Raw genomic sequence first — 20,425 nt, forward strand, 5'->3', positions numbered from 1 at the left:
AAGGAAGAGCAATATCATTGTTGACCATCATCCAACTCCAATCTGAACATGCAGCCAAGTCCTTGCAAGGAAAATAATGCTTTCATTTCATCTGGATTAGACAAAATTCGGCAAATAATGGCAAAATAATAAATCAAAAGATAAAGGAAAACATGAACTGTAATTAAAGATAGGAGGGAAGCGGAGTATACCTATGCCGGAGGGGTGATCATGCAACTCAACACAAGGAATCCAAGCAGCCTCAAAGAAATGGAGGTAGACTTGCCACTTCCCAAATCAAACACATTGCAAACATGCAATGTAAAATTACCATTTTCAAATGCTAAAACCAACGGTGAATGAAATGAAAGGGCTTACATAATAGGAGCAATATAATTAAAACAGATTTATTAATCAAAATCTGCCAATATCAAATAGATTACAAAAGGGCGTACTATCATGAAGAAAAACCCTAGTTAAACTTCAAAGCCTTCACATTAGAAAAATAAGCTGCCAAAGTGCACAGAAAATAAAACATAGATTGTTATTAAAAAAAAAAAAGTGCAGATTTCTTCTCGATAAGGTGAGGAGAGAAGACATGCAAGTGGTGTAAGAACCATGCCTGAGAAAACCCTCTTATCTTCAACATGCAAGTCGATTCTCCAATAATAAAGGTGCAGGCGCCTTCTTGTAAATCCAATCTTCAATGCAGTTTCTTAGCCCTTGTGTTATCGAATCCGGTTGCACTACAAACAAATAGATGGGCATTGCTGGAAATACAAAAAAGATATACATACATATGAGAAGGTAAAATCAAAGAGGGAGAGAGTGAGAAATTGAAGACGTGCATGCAAGCATGTAGAATCACCCACATGTATGCCTGTTGAAACCAATAAAAAAATTGAGGCCTAACGGAGATCATAATCAAACATGAAAGCATCAGTATCATCCCAAAGGCAAGTTGCCGGGTAGTCATCGTAAGATGGCAATGCAGGCAGGCCACCTTGCTGCTGAAGAATTTGCTCAGGAGCAACTGATGGCAATGGATCACATACTGCTGTGGTGGTAGATACTATGGGTTGGCAAGTAAGAGATAAGCTCGACCCAACGGATCCCGCAAGGCTGTTGATCTCCTCGTAGAGTGTTCGGTTAGGGTTTCCATATCCAGATCCGACATCGATCCCGACATTCTGATAATGATGATACCGATGGTAAGGTTGGTGCTGTGGGCCACCTTGGGCTGTACTTTGGAAGTCACTTTCAATGGGGCCATGGATCATTCCCATCCCAGAACATAATGGACCCGCACCCGGACCCGACCCCACCGTTGGAATTGCATAACTGCTCTGATCGAACGGTAGATAGGATGAAGATGCATAACTCATGCTGAACCCGGTGGGCCGCGGCAACAGCGGTCTCAACACGGAGGTGGACGACGACGACGACGACGTTGAAGATTGCGGTGGAACCGATGGCTGCAGGTTAAGCTGCGCACGAGGGCCGTAGAGGATTGTAGCGGCCCGGTCGTAGGCACGAGCAGCGTCTTCGGCTGTGGAGAAAGTACCGAGCCACTTGCGGGTCCGCTTTCGGGGTTCCCGGATCTCAGCCACCCATTTGCCCCAGCTTCGCTGGCGGACGCCCCGGTACCGGAATTTATTGTTGTCGGGTCCGCCTTTGCCCTTGCATTTCTTGCTGCTGCTGCTGCTGCATGAGCTGCTGTTGCTGTTAGAAAAAGAAGGTAAGGGCTGGTCTATTGGGTTTTTCTCTTCTTGTGGTGCAACAGCTGCTGCTGGTGCAGCTGTTGCTGCTGCTTCTGGTGCAGCGTCCATGGCCTCGTTGTACGGGATGTATGGAAAGGGTGGGTGGGTGTATTTCCTCTCTGTGGATGAAGAGGGCGGTGGTCATATATATTTATTTATATATATAAGGCTTTGAGATTTTTTTTCCTAAGGAGAGGAGAATGATGTGCTGTGAAGGGGTAGACCAAACGTGGGAAGAAGAGATTCGTATGGAAATGCTCCTTTTTATTTATTAGGCTTTCAGTGCATGACGATTTTTATACGTATGTGCATTTGTCACTTTACACATGGCATGCTTTTGACTCAATCTTAGCCGTCCAAAAAAATGGGGTCCATTTGGAAACTCGCACCCGACTCGGTGGTGACGGTATGGAGGGTGAAAATGGGAAATGGTTGATTTTTCATTGACCAAAAGCAAGTGTCTTTCGATGGAATTATGGTGCTGCATGATTAGTTGATTTTCAATGTGTTCTTTTTTTATGATATATCTATGGTTTGGACGGCTTGGATCGAGGTATAGGTGTGTTAAGTTTTCAAGGGCTGCGTGAATGTGTATATATGTTTTCTTCTCATTTTCTTTTGCTGTAGTAGCTTTTTGAGGTGTCTGCTCGCCATGCAGCCGCTCCAGCTGTTGTTGGTACTGTTGATGCTTCGATGGAAAGTAATAGTTCTTGCTTGTGGGGTTCTGTATACCAGGACTTCTTTCGCCGCGGTATTCACATATTGCTACAATACATTCCAACGTATTACTACAATACGATACATGAGGCTCTATCTATTCGATGTGGACTTTTTCAACTATACAAACCGTCTATTTCATAGCGCTTTTATGGATGGGAGATGCCAATGAAAAAACTCTTAAATATACTATTTCAACTTAATGATTACGTAAAGGTTAGGGTGACCGTTATTGTTCAAAGGAAAAGAGCCGAATTACCTAAGGGCTAAGATAAACCAACTGAGGGCTGTTTTTTGTTTGTATCTTTCCACCGTTCAAATTGAGACTTCTCATATAAACGGTTTGGATCATTGTAAGATATCCAGATTCAAAGGCTAAAGTCCCGACGTGTTGCCAGGATTTGGTCTAACCTCTTCACAGAGAATTAGTCATTAGGTAATCTAGCTGAATGCTTTTCAAAACATGCACTCCGAATTTGTACACGTCGATTAAATGTAGTTCGAATTAGGCCGTCCAAATCGGGGGGCCCAGTGTAAATATATAGAAGTCCATAATTTGAATTAATTGGACTATTCGAATAACTGATTAGTAAATGTTTGTGTATCAAATCTGGACCTTTGAATAGTTTTCATTCAAACCACCTAGTTATGCCGAACGTAAGTGAATGTTTTACTGTAATTGTTAGATCCATAGCTATTTAAATTTGGTTGGTTTGATTGCATCACATGTATCAATTAAACGTATATGTTTTCAAAGTGCGTGATCATGAGCCTATGTACACTTCCAGAGTATCAAAAGATTTTCTTATGAAGTTATTAGAGGCGTCAAAACGCTGAAAAGCCAACGAGAAGTGCATACACGCTGACAGGAGAAATGGCAAGGCAGGACCGGAATCCTCTGAAACACCTGCGTAAAATACCCAAACTTGTGGGCCCACCATGTTGGTTTGTGAAATCCACTCCATCCATCAGGTTCTATCTTGATTCTAAGAACTGGCGCAGAAAACTCAGCCAGATCCAGTAATCATGTGAGCATCAGCACCAGGAACAATGGGAATGAGATGCCAACCGTAGGTTTGCATGTGGGGCCACGATGGTATTTAACTTTCATCAAACTCGTTAATCAAGTTTAACTTATCAGGATAAAGTGTTAATACAAAAATCACCCTGAGGACCACGCCGTCTGAACTTGTAGGTTTTTGGAGCAGTTTTATGTTGTTCTCATTGGTGTGGCCCATCAAAGTTTTGATTGTTATTATCATTTAGGTACCCTTAAAATGACGATTCTCACCTGATGGATGGAGTGGATTCACGTATAAAGCATGGTGGCTCCACAGACCTCTGGTATTTTACACCGCTGTTTATAACAGGTGCTGTAGGCAATTCCGGTAGGAGCAATGCATGAATGGTGGATGGTTATACATGCATGCACATGGGAGATATGATACTCTGTCAGTGCACGTGGCAGTTGATATACTAATGTCTAATGAGGTATTGGAAGTGGATTGGCTGGTGTACTACACACACCACCTATCTATCTGGTGTGGGTACGTGTCGTGCGAAGACGACCGCTGCAGTGTACGAACAGTTCAAGGGATATCAAAGGTACATGGCACCGAGATGAGGTATTTATTATATCCACACCGTTCATCCATTTTGTGAGATCATTTTAGAGCACGAACCCAAAAATTATTCATATCCAAATCTTAACTGGGCAACAACACAACTAAAAGTGGGACAATGATACTGTTAAAATATTCGTAGGGCCCACATAATATTTCTTTTCCATCCAATCCGTTCGTAAGATTACACAGACTTGGATAAAGAGTAAAAATAAATATCATATTGATCCAAAACTTCTGTGACCCAAAAGAGTTTCAATGGTAGATGTTCAACCCCCACTTCTTTTTGCTGTGTGGTCCACTTGATCTTTTGATCTGTCTCAATTTTTGGCTCAAGCCTTATGACGAGCTCAAAAAATGGAAGGACGGTTGAGATATGATACGTACCTCATGATGGGATCCACAGAACTTGGTGACGTCAACACACAGCCAGATCGGTGGTGTGTGGTACACCAGCTAATCCGCTTCCTGAGGTCTTCCAATGTAGTGGGCCCAGTAAAGGACGGCTTATTTTTCAAAAAATTCCATCAGACAAACCAATCCATCATGGCTCATGATTTCCCTTGCTAAATGTTTAACTGTTAACAATCTTTGTTTTCTACGGCTATTTTGAAGGCCAGTAATCAGATGAATATGATCATCAAATTAAAAGAGTATTGTGAACCATTTGCGATCCGAGGTGAGCGCAACAGAATGGACCGTCCTAAATGATATGTTTCGGAGCCACGTGCCTCATGGAGAGATTGCTCTACCATATTTAGGTGCTTCTGGATCTACCGTATCATTCACGTACGAAACAAACAGTTGTAAGTCTGGACAGGACTGCTTATCGTAGATCGCTGAGGTGTTTCGTGGGCCCACCATGATGTATGTGCTATATCCACACCGTTCATCCATTTTTTAAGATTAATTTAGTATGTGATCATAATAATGAGGTAGATCGAAAGGTCAATTAGATCACACCACAGAAAATAGTATGGACAATGAAACCCACTTTAAAACCTTTATAAGCCCACCCTGATATTTATTTTTCATCTAACCGTTCACAAGGTCATGCATGTATGGATGGAGGGAAAAGATAAATATCAGCAAAACTTCTGTGGCCTCTAATAAAATTTTAATGCTAGACAGTCAATCCCACTCTTTCTTATGGTGGGCCAAACTTGAGTTTTGGATCTGGGTCATTCTTGTAGTGAAGCCCTAATGATATGGGAAAATGGATGTACGGTATGGATATAGCACATATATTATGGTGGACTCATGTAGCTTTGTCACATCAACACAGTACTAACTTCGGTGCTGTGTTCTACACTACACAATCCAACTCAAGTCCTTGGAAAGGAGCAAAGATTCTCGTTAAGTTAAAAACGGGAAAGCGTTTGTTGCATTGATAGTTTCATCGGGACTCGAATGGGCACCTTGGTTTTATTATCTTCTCTCTTGCAATCTTTCATATGCAGATATGAGAAGGATTAGCAAATCCCACGTGCTTATATATACACATGTAGAACATCCTAGCCGCTCCATCTCGTAAATGTGTCTACAAAAAATCTGACTAATCCACTCATTTGGTGGGCCACAGTGTACAAAACGATTTGGCCGTCCACTTTTTTAGATGTGTTTGCCAGCCTCATTTTTTGGTCATGGCATCTTTACAGAGGGTGCAACCTGATGGATGGCTTGTACGTACCACGCACACTCGTCCTACGTTTGCATGTCCTGACGCATGCATGGGGCTGCGTTCTACATGCCTGTAGGATTCACAGACCTCCTTGTGAGGAATGACTGATAAGAAAACGCGTGGAGAGAATTAGTAAAGAGGCTTGCTAGGGATGCCGGGTCCTGCTTGCCCACTATTCGGTGGTCCAAATTGCTCATCTAGTGGGTCCTACTGTCGACCATGAAGCGGGTGATTGTCTGCAACTCGGATTGGGTACAGTAGCAAACAGTACTTACGCGGGGTACTGTGTGGTGCTGGAAAAGGTCTGTGGGCCCACTATGATTTATTTGTTTTATGCACACACCATCCGTCCATTTTGTCTGTTCATTTTAGGGCATAAGGCAGGTTCCATCTCTGATGGACCACACCACCAGAAATAATGGTGACTGAACGCCCACCATTAAAAACTTTCTAACACCTACCGTAATGTGTATTTGCCGTGCAACCTGTCGATTATCAACTTGATCCAAAACTTTTGTAGCCCTTGATAAGTTTTCAACGGTAGGCATTCAATCACCACAGTTTCTTATGGTGTGGTCCACCTGATATCTAAATTTGCCTCATTTTTAGACTCGCAACCTAAAATGATCTGATAAAATGGATAGACAACGTAAATAAAATACATACATCATGGTAGGGTCGACAGAATTTTTTTGCGGCATCACACGGTGCCATGGTCAGCGCTGTGTGCTACACCAATCATATCAGGTATGATCCACTTGTAGGTCAAGGTAGACATGACAAAGGATATTATGATACAGAATGGCTCTTCATAAGCAAGTTGCTCCAAAGGTTTCCCTTCAGAGCCGGCGTATCCCATGTCAGTATCCCATGTCGACTAATATTTGGTGCACTTTGGGATTTGTCATAGTCATAGTGACTACCAAGGCATCGTCATATGGGTGGTGTAGTCCTCAAGCATCTTCCTTTGTGAAAGTTAAGCTATATGAGCTCACCCTTTTTTTCTTTTATGGCCCTAACAGTAAGTTAGATGTGATGCTCTTTGTCACTATGGATCGTGCTTCGAGCATGTGCTCGACGAGCCCTGTTTGAGTCTACACCACCAACTGGTCCTTTGAATATAGTGCATATTTCACCTGTCACTTCATTCTTGTTCTAATCGGCGCGCCGCTCTTCTTGCCTAGATGGTCGGTCGTCCCTTTTTTTTTTTTTTAAACACATGCACACACACTCCACACACTCACGCTATTGGAATTTCACCACCTATGGGTACTCGAACCCTTGACTGGGAGTTGAAACTCCTGAGAGTCGACCACCCGAGCAAGAGTAAGGACCCATGGTCGGTCATCCCTTCTTTTGTCAATGAACTCATGTAAATGCCCCTTCCAAATGAGGGACTTAATTTCTTCCTGGAGGTTGAAACACTACCGTTTTGTGACCATGATCTCTGTGGAAATGATAGTATTTTCACTTATCTCTCTTCTCGGCAACGGCTTTCATTTTGGTCAGCCATTTCAGGATTCTTATATGGCGTACCTCCATGAGTACTTGCTCTGGTGTGGTATTCCATGGAGCAAGTGTAGGAGCGAAAGCAACTTTTCAGACGACAGCTGGTACGTTGGCTTCGATTTTGGTCGTCCTCTTTCTTTCTCTTGGGATTCGGTGCAGAGGGCTCCCCTTCTTCCTTTCACTTCCAGTCTTTAGTCGAGTCATTTCCTCCTCGAGTAGCTCTTCATGTACTGAACAACTTCTAGGCATTGGAGTATTTTTTAGCTCGGTTAAGTAGGTCGGCGAGGGTAGTCAGGGGATTCTTACTGTCATGCCCCAAACCCGGAAATCGGATTCACAAAATTTTCGATTGCCGAATCCGGTGCCGACAGCCTCCGTAGTATCCCATTCTTGGCTCCTAGCGTCCATACGCCAGATTCCGAACCTGGGATCCTATAAGGAGGAATATTTTTTTTATACATTTAACTCATAATAAGCACAACCACAAGATTACCCAATTCACAAAAGTAACATCAACATCCCATATCTACTAATATAATCAGTTGAGTACAATGCTATAAGGAAATACATAAATAAAAAATCAAGCTCCAAAAGACCGCTGCACGCTCCAAGCTCAACAATACTGCAACCTAACATCTCCTGCACGTATCTATCGTGCATAAGCTTATAGAAAGCTTAGAGGGTGGTGTAAGTGTGTGCACAAGATAAGTGCTAAGTATTCAATACAATGCCATCATCATACAAGACCGAAAATACCGGTGATCCATAAATCGTTCAATATCAGAATAAACATATATATGAACAAGATCATGAATTATCAGAATAAGCAGAAATACTGACAAAAGCAAGAATTATCAGTGTAAACAGAAATACTGACAAGTCATAAATCACACGATAACAGAGTAAGCGGAAATATTAGTAAGTGCATAAATCATACAATATTAAAATATACAATACAAATCAGTATGCAAATGAAGAGTTGAAGAGAGCCAAATATCAGATGCAGAGGATGCAATGTAATATACAGTGCAAATGGAATGATCATGCTGGAGTGTGAAGTCGGTATGGTAGTACGTAGTATCATAGGCTATGGGGTCCATCACAATGGACTTCTATCCAAACTAGTCCCATACCTAATTTGGATGGTCAGACCCAATGTGGTAAACTCCTGATCTCAGGTTAGTCGTGCGCCCCAGCCGAAATCCTGGCCATTGCAAAGGTACACGTAACAAATAGTTACACACCACCAGCCCGAGTGGATAGTGAATGATGAATGAATGAATGAGTATGCAACTCCTACTCACTAAGTCCACATATTAGTACGGTTCATCTTTGGGATCATCATCGGGGTTTAGTACACTCCAAATGGCACTGCCGCTCTCCTAGCTGCACAGTCCAAGTGAGCGTAAGAAACCTCACTATCCGCCTGGCCAATAGTCTGCCAATACTGATCCAGCATGTTGATAGCGAACCCATTCACGAGCTAGTCAAACTCAGCCTAGTATTGCCTCCTACCCTCGAGCGGATAAGGCCACACCCCCTCCCAACCGACCACGACACAGTGGGAGATGCGGCCTCCTGGTATTCGGCACTCGGGCGCTCATGTATCCACTCAGTCTCGACGTTGGGGCATCTCTTGGCCACGAAGATTTAGGAATTTTCACTCAGGGACATCTATGGCGCCCGTATACTAGAACCAAACATTTTCGGTGTCCCATTTGGCCATCCATGATATGCCTATGGAGGCTACGACCCTGATGTCGTTAGGGCGTACAGTAATCATAATGCGAGTTGCATGAGTCATACAATCCAGTCATGCATCAATCCTGCGCACACCGCGTGCTCATGTGAGAAAACCTCCGCCTATCAGGGAGTCTCATAACAACATGCTCAATGACATATGCAATGATCAACCACATCTCATAACAAACATGCAGATGATGCGTATGGGCATGTATCATGATGCTATGCTGTTACATACTCATAATCGGTATCAACAACCGGCATCGACAATCGACCTCGACAATGTGGACATTTAACCAACATTGCCCCCCAAGGAATGGCCCTCATGGATCCTAACATATAGTGGACCCATACCTCACACAAGGGCCAAATATAGAACACCATGGGCCTTACTCAAGAGCTTAATACATATCACGATAAGCCTCTCACATGGGCCCTATATACATCACAATGGACTCCATCACCTGAATCTCAAATGCATCACAATGGACCTCAACTACGGATCGCATATACATCTATAGGTCTCGACAATCGGCCTCGGTAATCAAAATCGACATCGACAATCGAAATCGGTAATCGGCCTCGATCGATACTCAGTCTTGATCGATATTCTGCAATCGTTCAAGATAAATCAAAATCGATAATCGACCTCGATCGATGATCAGCCTTGATCGACAATCAACAATTGGCCATGAAAAATCAGAATCGGTAATCGGCCTCGATCGATAATCAGCCTCGATCGACAATCAACAATCAGTTGCGACAAATCAGAATCGGTAATTGGCCTCAATCAATGATCAGCCTCGATCGGTATTAGGCAATTAGCCAAGACAAATCAGAATCGATAATTGGCCTCCATCGATAATCAGCCTGAATCGATAATCAACAATCGGCCACGACAAATCAGAATCGGTAATCGGCCTCGATCAATAATCAGCCTCGATCGGTATTAGGCAATCGGCCGATCAAGGCCTAAGGGAAGGTCATAGTGTGGACATCTAATTAATATTGCTCCAAACAAGTGGCCCACATAGGGCCAAACATATAGTAGGCCCATGACCTTACACAATGGTCTCATAAATGAAGTGGGTCGCATCACATAGGCCTAATGCACATCGCTATGGGCCGCATCATATGAGCGAGAAATACATCTCGATGGGCCTCATCACATGAGCAGGAATATTTCACAATGGCCTCACTAAATGGGTCGGGAACACATCTCAATGGGCCACGACGTATGGGCCGAGTATATATCATAATGGGCCACGACCCATGGGCCACAAGTCGTGGGCCTCAAATACAAGTGGGCCACATTAATGGGGCCCATATATAAACCTCAGGTGGGCCCTACTCATGGGATTCAAATACATAATATGTGGGCCCTACCCATGGGTCTTATACGCATCAAATGGGTCACGCGTCATGGGCCCAATACATGTCACAACAGGCCTTGCATCAATGGGCCGCACTAATGGGCCTCATACACATCAAGTGGGTTGTATCAAATGGGCAGCACTAATGGGCCTCGACCCATGAGCTCTGATATATATCATGATGGGGTGCCTACCCTGGATGGTGTGGATAAAAATACATCAAAGTGAGCCTGACAAATGGGCCACAAAATACATCAAAGTGGGCCCGACAAATGGGCCACAAAATACATCAAAGTAGGCCTCATAACATGGTCATACGTACATCAAATGAGCCACACCAATGGGCCCCATGTATATCAAAAAGGCCACACTCAAATATAAGTGGTGATAATGATTTCCACTACTAAAACTTCCAAGGCCCGCCATAACATTTATTTCATATCTAATCTAATCATAAGGTCTCAAGATTTCAAAGATAGGCGTTCAATCCTCACCGTGCACTATGGTCCACTTGATAAATAAATCTGTATTATTTTCATCCTAAACCTTAAAATCATTTTCCAAAAATGGTTGGACGGGTGGATGAAACACATGCATCGTGGTGGGTCCCATAGGGATGGAAGGCATAGATAAGTCACATATTCCGTGATGGAGGTCCACAATTGTGAACACAACACATACATAAATGGGTCTTAAGTAAGATCCACCAAAATGTTTATTTTCCATCCATCTTAGGGTCCAACATACTGTCCTTCCAAACTGGGGCCAACATGATGTTTATTTTCCATCCAAACTGGTCTGGTGATAGGGTCACATGGGCCTAGGGCCCGCTATAATATTTATTTGCATCCAACCTGGGCCACTGTAATATCTATTTGCATCCAACCTGTTGATAAGGTCATATAGACCTGGGGCCCACTACAATATTTACTTATTTATTATTTATTTATTATTATTATTATTATTTTTAACTTGTTGATAGGGTCACACGACATTGGGACCCACTACAACATTTACTTGCATCCAATCTGTTGATAAAGTCACATGAGCCAGGGGCCCAGTGCAATGTTTACTTGCCATACAACCTGTTTATAAGGTCACATGGGCCAGGGCCCACTGTGATATTTATTTTCCACCCAACCTAATGATTGGGTCATATGGACAGGGAGCCCACTGTGGTGTGGTTCACAAATCCAGTCCACCCATTATGTGTGTCCCACCTGGCTGAGGGTCCAGACCAAGTTTCAGCCTCATCCAAATTTCAGGTACCCCCACCAAGTGATTATATATGTTTTGGCATGTCTTCACATGATTTTAAATGGTATGGCCCACCTGAGTGCAGTATACAGATGATTTTTGGGGTGGCCTCCCGGTTCGAGGGGACCCATCAAATGTATGGAGTGGATTTTCGAAATGCATCACGGTGGGGCCCACAGCTGGACCCGTGAGCCCAGCCCGCTGGCCGTCCACTAGCCGCAGGCAGCGTCTGCTGCGTTCTGACAGCAGCAGCGCTGCTGCTGCATGTGGTGTTTTTAAAAAAAAAAGGTTTTTCTATGGTTTTTAGTAGGTGGGGTCCACCTAAGATAAATCCGATCCAGCCATTGAATTTCATAGCTCGAGACAGACTCATCGAGTCCAATATGCAGCGTGTTGTGGCGAATAAAAGCATCAAGGCGAGTTTTAACGGTTAACCCCACTATTCCCTATGGTATGGCCCGCTCGATTATCGGCTTGACTCCATTTTCTGGCTCAACGCCTAAAATGAGCTAGGGAGTGGAGTTGACGGTGTGGATTAGATCGATACATCAAGGTGGGGCTTGCATAGGCAATCCTTCCCAAAAACCTTAAAGTCTTTTTTTTTGTTGCTGTGTGAAGCACGTCTAGCGTCCCTGGATGACGCTGGACGGACGAAGTGAATACAAAAATTCTTTAAGGTGGGTCCCACGTGGACGTGGCCCACCTGACAGGATCAACTTGATATTTATGGTTTCCCATCACCCACAAGATAGGGCCCACATAGCTTAGACGGCCATGGGGTCCATTTGATGGATACACACCACATCTTATTGAGTGGGCCACAAAATAAAGGAAGAAGAGAGAGAGAGAGAGAGAGAGAGAGAGAGAGAGAGAGAAGAAGAATCACCCACATTACTCTTCTTCTTCCCATATACTCCAATGCCTCTAGGAAGCTCTATCAATGGTGAAGATGACGATCTAGAAGTTGGATTGGTGGGGATATAAGGTAGGAGATGGTTGGACGTCCATGGTTTTTGCCAAGGAGAATGAGGAAGAAAGAGTGAGGGAGAGAGATAGGAGAGAGAGAGAGAGGTGAAGGTTTCTAGGCAATTAATGATTTTGACTTTTGGGGAAAAGGGGAAGGGGTGGTTGCTTGTAAGGGGTTATGGCTAGGGTAGGGTAGGGTGATGTCACCCCTAGGGTGACATCATAGTAATTATTTTTTTCTAGGGAAGTACAACAATAAGGGTAGGTGGGTCCCACGATCAAGTGATCAATGACCTAGATAATGCACGGGCCGGATCTCATAATCTGAGCGTAGCATTAACGCACAAGACGCGTCGTCAGAACTGCGACGATGGCACGGTCGCAATGACATAGGTCTCATTTTGAGTCGGCTCGGGTTTATAGGATGTGACTCAAGAGCGTGCGCCAATGCTATCTACGCGTCGTGGGTCGTCGGAATTCGACTAGGAGGACCGCGGAAGTTTATGGAATGATACGGGCTAGGATACGGGTCTTACACTCACTAATCGAGAAGAGGAACTTCCCTTGCTTAAGGCTAGTTATTATAGCGATAAGATCGATCTGATCTGAATAATCGTTGATATGAATTGTTTCTACATTGAAACAGATGATATAATCCCTCAATGCTCATCTGCCCTCTAAGAAATCATAAGGAGATGACTTGATGGTTTTCTTCTATCTTTCCCACCGATGAACTGTGTGACAAAGATCTTACTAAGTTGAGTGAAGGAGCTAATAGATTTTGGCTTTAACTGCATGTACCACTTCCGTGTTACTCCTATCAGGGTTAAGGGAAACACTCTGCACATCATGAGCCCATAAGCACCATGAAGTTCCATCCAAGCTCTAAAAGATTTCAGGTGCACGGTCGGGTCTCCTAACCCTGAATAGGCGGTGATTTGGGGCATCCGGAACCTAGATGGTAACTATGACCTCATTATGTCCTCAGTGAATGGGTGTAACGCCCTGAAATTCGGAGGTCGAGCATAACTCAGCTCCCGAGTTTCAAAACATCACTTATGCAACATAATTAATGATGGATGTATGTTGTCTGTATGAGTGCATAAAACATGGAATAGATTAAGCCAAACTGTAACCATAATCTAGGGATAAGTGAAAGACACAAGCGGAAGACTGATAGAAATATATGTGTACATGTGCTAGTCCCTGTAATATGTATACTCTGCCAGGTCATAATTACATTCATGTGTGTCTCAAAATACAAGTATCAAATGAAATGAACCATTACAAAATAAACCCTGTATCCCCGTAAATCAGGACGCGGCTCACATGAACCCGCCAAAGAACTGCATAAAAGAAAACGCGTCCTCATCATCCTCATACTCCTGCTCTACCTCAGGGGTCGCGTCATCATCTGCATCTAAGATAGAGTCTGGTTGGTATTGAAACATCGTCCCAGAAAGTGGAAGTAAGTGATCAACTCAGTGGAACTATACAGTAAGAGTTAACATGATATCAAATCAGTCAAGCAGTAACGATAAGGCAATACAATTAACATGTCCTAATTACTCTTGTTAATGAAAGGATGTATGTAGAAATGATGCATGCCCTCGCTTGCACTCCCTCAGCGTCTTCATCTTACAATACGCATGACAACCTCCCGCAGTGCCAATGACTCTAACGCACATGCAATGCAGTGCATGAACATGATTACCAAGTTGTTATTAGTCCTTTTCACATAGGAGGATTGGGAAGCTAAGGTACCTTCCTTATATCAATTCCCAAACAGTGATCCATTTTAGGGTCGTCAGTCCTAGGCAATCTCATACGATCATATGGTTCTAGGTCGCTGTAAAGGGCTCGTCACCAATCAATGCATGCCTATCATACCTTAGTTACTACCTTAAGGCTCGTCGCCTTAATGCAGTATTAAGGTATGCTCGAGGTCACTACAAAGGACTCGTCACCAATCAATGTAGGCCGACAGCGCGAATATATTGTCTCATACTACCATAATCGGCTCACGAGTCTGGTGTGCTCACTGGTCACTACGGGGAGGCTCGTCACCCCAGCGTAGGCCGACGGATCGACCACGGTATCCCATACCACCATGCCCAACTCATCAGTCTTAGCGGATCAAGGTACAACGGTTAACGGGATTGTATCGGTAAGTTTGGTACCCTAGATTCAAACAATATCATCCATACATGGTGTACATCTACCGGGACAATCGGGTTACTTGACGAACTCGACTAGTACGAGCGCACGTTGAGTTGAACGACATAGAGTGCACAAACATTCCGTGTGGCCAAACCATTGCCGACAACCCTAATACGACTCGGGTTTGTCAAACACGTCCTACATGGCGAAAAAAACCTCGGCTAGGAACTCAAGGTTTGTTACAAATTTCCTGGACTATTTCATAGTCCCAAACACATTCAATTATAACCGCTATTTATATTAACAATTTAGAACAGTAATGGAACAACAATTCAAATCATACAGTATGTGAGCATTTGAAGAATATCAACTTAACATGGATTTACACATAAGTAGTGCTTGAACTTAAACAACAAAGAATGTAAATCACATGTAGGAAATCATACACACCAATAGGATAGTTGAGAATCTCTTCTCAACGTCCATAAACAGGATAATATATTACACACTTGATCATTCATACATTTCTACAAACACTTAGACTACAAATTCCAACATACATGACGTATGTTGGTGATAACACACCTTTGGACAATTCCTTTTTGCCAAGGAGTTGACACACATACAACTAGCACAAGTACACGACAATTAATCATGGCAAACCCATGTTCGTATTGCATATGTACGATACTTTCTACATGCACAAGGAATACACAAATCTCAATCCATCTCATATATATCAGGAACCTAATATAAACATCGCATTTGGCATGTGAAATTTCACCCACAACAATCATAAACCATTATCTGACATTAAAAACCTTGAAAACCATAACCTATACGAATATAGTCCGCACCTTAAACCAGAAAAAGCGCACCGATCTGATTCAGACGATAAGTCTTCGTCAACGGCGACTAGATAACCTAAGGCATGAATAGAAATGAGCTACATCAACACATAAACTATTCTAGGCTCTAAAACAGGTTAGGGTTTGATTGACTTATCCAAGAATGAATTTAGAATCGCCGGAATAACGATTCAGAAGTGATGGTTTAAGGATGCAGAGTAACAAGAAAGAATCTCAAGATGATTCACCAACTTCTCTCGCACTTTCTCTCTCTTTTCTCCTCTCTCTCTTAGCTAGGGTTAGAAAATTCGTATGGAATAGAGAGTGAGGGTTTTAAGGTCTATATATAGGCCTAACATTGATGAAAACAGCCCTAAGGCCAAGGTATGCTTAGGTTATAACCAAATCGGGTCTATTTCGATCTAACGGAGCGCTTCCGGTGGTCCTTTTTCCACGTGCAGTCAAACTTAAGCTCACTGACCATGGATCTACGTCAGACTGAGTTTTTGTACCGATCAAATTTACAGATCAGCCGTGGCGGACCAATCTCAATTCAACGGTCACCGAAACTCGATTAGGTCCACGAGCACTATGACATGCCCGGGCCATCTTCCCTGATCCGAGGGTGAAATTGGTATATAATCCAATGGTCAGAAAGCTTAGAATCGGCGCGCAAGCGACACGACTCAGATTTCATAATTTCATATTTAATTTCTTAGCTTTCTCATACTCTTTACTCCGGACTCAAGCAAATCGACCCAGAACATCATCTGGACTTGAATTTTGAGGTAATAGTCAAGCCCAACTAGGAGATCATAAATGTCTAAGATCATCGCTGTCGGACTTTCGACGCGCGGTCCAGGTCTGATACAAAGATTCCAAGTACTCCAGAGAGCAAGTGAATTTAGCGTTGAATCCCAGATTTCAGAGTAACATAGCGCTAACGATTCTACAAGTTTTGAGTCCTGCAGATCAAATTTAAAGTGATTGATGCAAATTTCACAAGCAATCGAGTTTAATGCTAATTAACCCACATAAAGCTTCTAAATGACTTAAGGTAGTACTCGGGTCTTTGCACAAAATTTTTCGGGTCATTACAATCTACCTCCCTTAAAGAAAAATTTCATTCTCAAAATTTGTACCTTCTCATACTCCTTAAGGATCTGAGGGTAGCTCTTTCTGACCTCAGGTTTAATCTCCCAAGTAGCCTCTTCTTCACTATGATGCGTCCATAGTACTTTCACAAGAGGGATGACCTTGCTACGCAATACCTGCTCCTTCCTGTCTAGGATACATGTCGGTCGCAGTACATATGTGGCATCCTCGCTCAACTGCACCTGCTCCCAACTGATAATGTGTGAAGGATCAGGAACGTACTTCTTCAGCATAGAAATATGAAATACGTTATGCACGCCCATAAGTGGTGTGGGCAAAGCAAGGCGGTATGCTACCGTTCCCACTCGATCCAGAATCTGAAATGGACCAATAAATTTCGGCGTGAGCTTTCCCTTCTTACCGAACCGCAGAACTCCCTTCATAGGGAAAACCTTAAGAAATACATGGTATCCAACCTCAAACTCAAGCGGTCGCCGCCTTGTATCAGCATAACTCTTCTGCCTGCTCTGGGCTGTCAGAAGTCGACGTCGAATAATGTTAACTTTCTCTGAAGTTACCTGTACCAACTTTGGGCTAATCAAACTACGTTCGCCAACTTCTACCTAGCCCTCTATATGGATGACCATATAACGCCTCGTAGGGAGCCATGCCGATACTCACCTGGAAACTGTTATTATGCGTGAACTCTGCATAAGGGAGATAATCATCCCAACTGTCCTTGAAATCCAGAACACAAGCTAGCAACATGTCTTCCAGAACCTGATTCACATGTTCCGTCTACCCATCTGTCTGTGGATGAAACGCGGTGCTGAATTTCAATTTCACACCCATCGCTTCTTGGATACGAGTCTAGAATATAGATGTGAATCACGTGTCCCTGTCAGACACAATCTCCAAAGGAACTCCGTGCAGACGTACAATCTCCTTAATGTACAACCTAGCCAACTCGTCTATAGAGTTTGTGACTCTAATCGGTAAGAAATGAGCTGACTTCGTTAATCGGTCAACGATCACCCAAATAGAGTCATGTCCCTTCTTCGTTCTCAGTAGCCCTGAAATAAAATCCACAGAGATGAAGTCCTACTTCCATTCTGCTATGGGCATGGGCTGAAGCAGTCCAGGAGGTCGGCGATGCTCTGCCTTGACCTGCTGGCACATGAGACAACAAGATACAAACTCAGCAATGTGAACCTTCATGTTGTCCCACCAATAGGATCTTCTCATATCTTGATACATCTTCGTGCTACCGGGATGTATCGCAAGCTTAGAATTATGGGCTGACTCGAGAACCTCCCGTCTCAAGTCAGGAATGTCTGGGACACATAACTGGCCACGATATCGTAGGCCCCCATCTGAACCAACACTCCACTCGGAGTCCTCATCTGTATCAACCCACTCTCTCATCTTCGCCAATAGCTCATCATCTACCTGAGCTACAATGATCCTCTCGTCAATGAGGGGCTGTACTCGAATGTGTGTGATAACCTCATACGGCTCTTCCACCGTAAGTTTCTGCTCAAAGTCTCGCACAAACTCCATCATGTCCTATTCTGCTATCATTAGTGGAGCCGCAAACTCTATAGCCTTTTTACGACTCAACGCGTCTGCCACAAGGTTCACCTTGCCCGGATGGTAAGAGACATCGAACTTAAAGTCTTTCAATGTTTCCATCCATCGGCGTTACCTCATATTCAAGTCACGCTGTGTGAAAATATACTTAAGGCTCTTGTGGTCACAAAAGAGCTCGAACTTCACTCCGTAGAGGTAATGTCTCCAGAGCTTTAATGCGAAAATGACAGCTGCCAACTCCAGGTCGTGTGTAGGGTAATTCTCTTCGTGCTTCCTCAACTGTCTCGAGGCATATGCAATCACCCTGTCCTTCTGTATAAGGACACAACTCAGACCAACGCGAGAGGCGTCAGTATATATCGTATACTTAAACCCCTTGCTCTGGCACTACTAGCATAGGGGCGGATGTCAACTTGTCCTTCAGCTCCTGAAAAGCTATCTCCGCCTTTTCATTCCAAGCAAACTTCAAGTCTTTCCGTGTCAACTGAGACAACGGTCTGGCTATCTTTGAGAAGTCTCAAATAAAACGTCGATAATAGCTTGCAAGACCCAAAAAACTTCTCACCTCAATAATCGAACCAGGGTGCTTCTAGTCCTGAACTGCAGCTACCTTAGCGAGATCGACAACTATCCCTTCCTTAGACACCACATGTCCTAGGAACTTGACTTCCTCTTTCCAGAAATCGTATTTCTTGAACTGCGCAAACAACTGATTCTTCCTGAGAGTATCCAAAACCACCCTTAAGTACTCCTCGTGCTCTTCCCGACTCGCAGAGTATATCAAAATGTCATCGATAAAGACAATGACGAATCAGAATAAAAATGGCCGAAACACCCTGTTCATCAGATCCATAAACACGGCCGGTGCGTTCGTAAGACCGAACGAAAACACAAGGAACTCATAATGGCCGAAGCTAGTCCTGAATGTGGTCTTCTGCATGTCGTCATTCTTGATGCACAGCTGATGATACCCTGATTGCAGATCAACCTTCGAAAAGTACCGTGCCCCCTTCAACTGATCAAATAGATCATCGATCCTGGGCAACGGATACTTGTTCTTCCCAGTCACCTGATTTAACCTGTGATAATCAATACATAATCACAAGGAACCATCCTTCTTCTTGACAAACAAAACAGGTGCTCCCCAAGGGGACACACTAGGTCGAATAAAGCCCAAATTCAACAAGTCATCTATCTGCTTCCTCAATTCCTCCATTTCACTCGGAGGCATATGATAGGTGGGCAATGAAATAGGTGTCGCACCAGGCATGAGATCGATAGTAAAATCAATCTCGCGCTGAGGGGGTAATCCAGGAATCGACTCAAACACATCGTAAAAATCCCGAACTATAGGCGTGCTTTCAAGAGTCGAACTAGCAATACTCTCCAACAGAGAAGTATAACAACCAAAACGAAAAGGGTAACTGACCTGAACAGGGAAAGTAAATATCTCACCCTCAGGTCCATGGATTATCACCAGCCTAGCTTCACAATCAATTTTTGCTTGCATCTTCGTGAGCCAATCCATACCCAAAATGACATCATAATGGTATAAAGGTGTGACAAAAAGGTCAACTAGGATCGATCTGTTCCCTAGATCAATCAAACAACCCATACACATCTTGGTAATCTCAGAGGAGGTCCCTGTAGCGGTAGTGAGCGTCACTCCCTTCATAATAACAGTGCCCAAACTCAGGTGCTTAACTGCCGCATATGATATAATAGAGGTAGTGAACCCTGTATCCACCAACAAAGAAACGGGAATACCTTGGATGTGAGCTGTAACCTCAAAGGATCTCAGTGCCAAGTCAGTCCCAGGTGCTTTATCTGTAAGCATGTGAACTCGAGCCTACTGTGGACGATTCAGCAATGGAACCATGGGCCGTTGAGGTGGCCTGAAGCGAGGTACAGAAGGTCTGAAGGATGGGTGAGCTGGCGCTGACCGAAAGGGTGGAGGTGATATGACCTGAGGCATCGAACAGCTGATCCTCTGCGGTGGAGTAAATCCACTGTCCCGTATTCGTGTAAAGCAATTACGATCCGAATACCCAATCTTCCCACAGTACGAACAGCGTAAGTTAGAACGCATCGGCTGAGCGGGCGGCGCTGGACGCCTCGGAGGAGA

At 43.7% G+C, this 20,425-nt stretch overlaps 1 protein-coding gene across 2 annotated transcripts; it reads right to left on the reverse strand.

Moving 5' to 3' along the window:
* Window positions 1–211: 211 nt before the first annotated feature.
* Window positions 212–1,974, reverse strand: LOC131254036 (ethylene-responsive transcription factor ABI4). Of its 2 annotated transcripts, none has more exons than XM_058255081.1 (2): window positions 983–1,974; window positions 212–749 (listed from the first exon to the last, which is right to left on the reverse strand). In XM_058255081.1, the coding sequence occupies exons 1-2, from the start codon at window positions 1,806–1,808 to the stop codon at window positions 622–624; spliced, it is 954 nt and encodes a 317-aa protein (XP_058111064.1). In that variant the 5' UTR covers window positions 1,809–1,974; the 3' UTR covers window positions 212–621. The 2 variants fall into 2 exon arrangements, with proteins under 2 accessions (XP_058111064.1, XP_058111065.1); XM_058255082.1 differs by having other exon boundaries at window positions 611–749; window positions 852–1,973.
* Window positions 1,975–20,425: the final 18,451 nt, after the last annotated feature.

This window comes from Magnolia sinica, chromosome 8 (genome assembly GCF_029962835.1).
Source record: "Magnolia sinica isolate HGM2019 chromosome 8, MsV1, whole genome shotgun sequence".
Lineage (NCBI taxonomy): Eukaryota > Viridiplantae > Streptophyta > Magnoliopsida > Magnoliales > Magnoliaceae > Magnolia > Magnolia sinica.

Bases quoted from the DNA above. Each gene is read 5' to 3' on its own strand.
- LOC131254036 (XM_058255081.1), bottom strand. From the start codon at position 1,808: ATGGACGCTGCACCAGAAGCAGCAGCAACAGCTGCACCAGCAGCAGCT. The intron at 750-982 runs GTGGCCTGCCTG...TTGTATTTCCAG, and splicing joins GCAAATTCTTCAGCAGCAAG to CAATGCCCATCTATTTGTTT.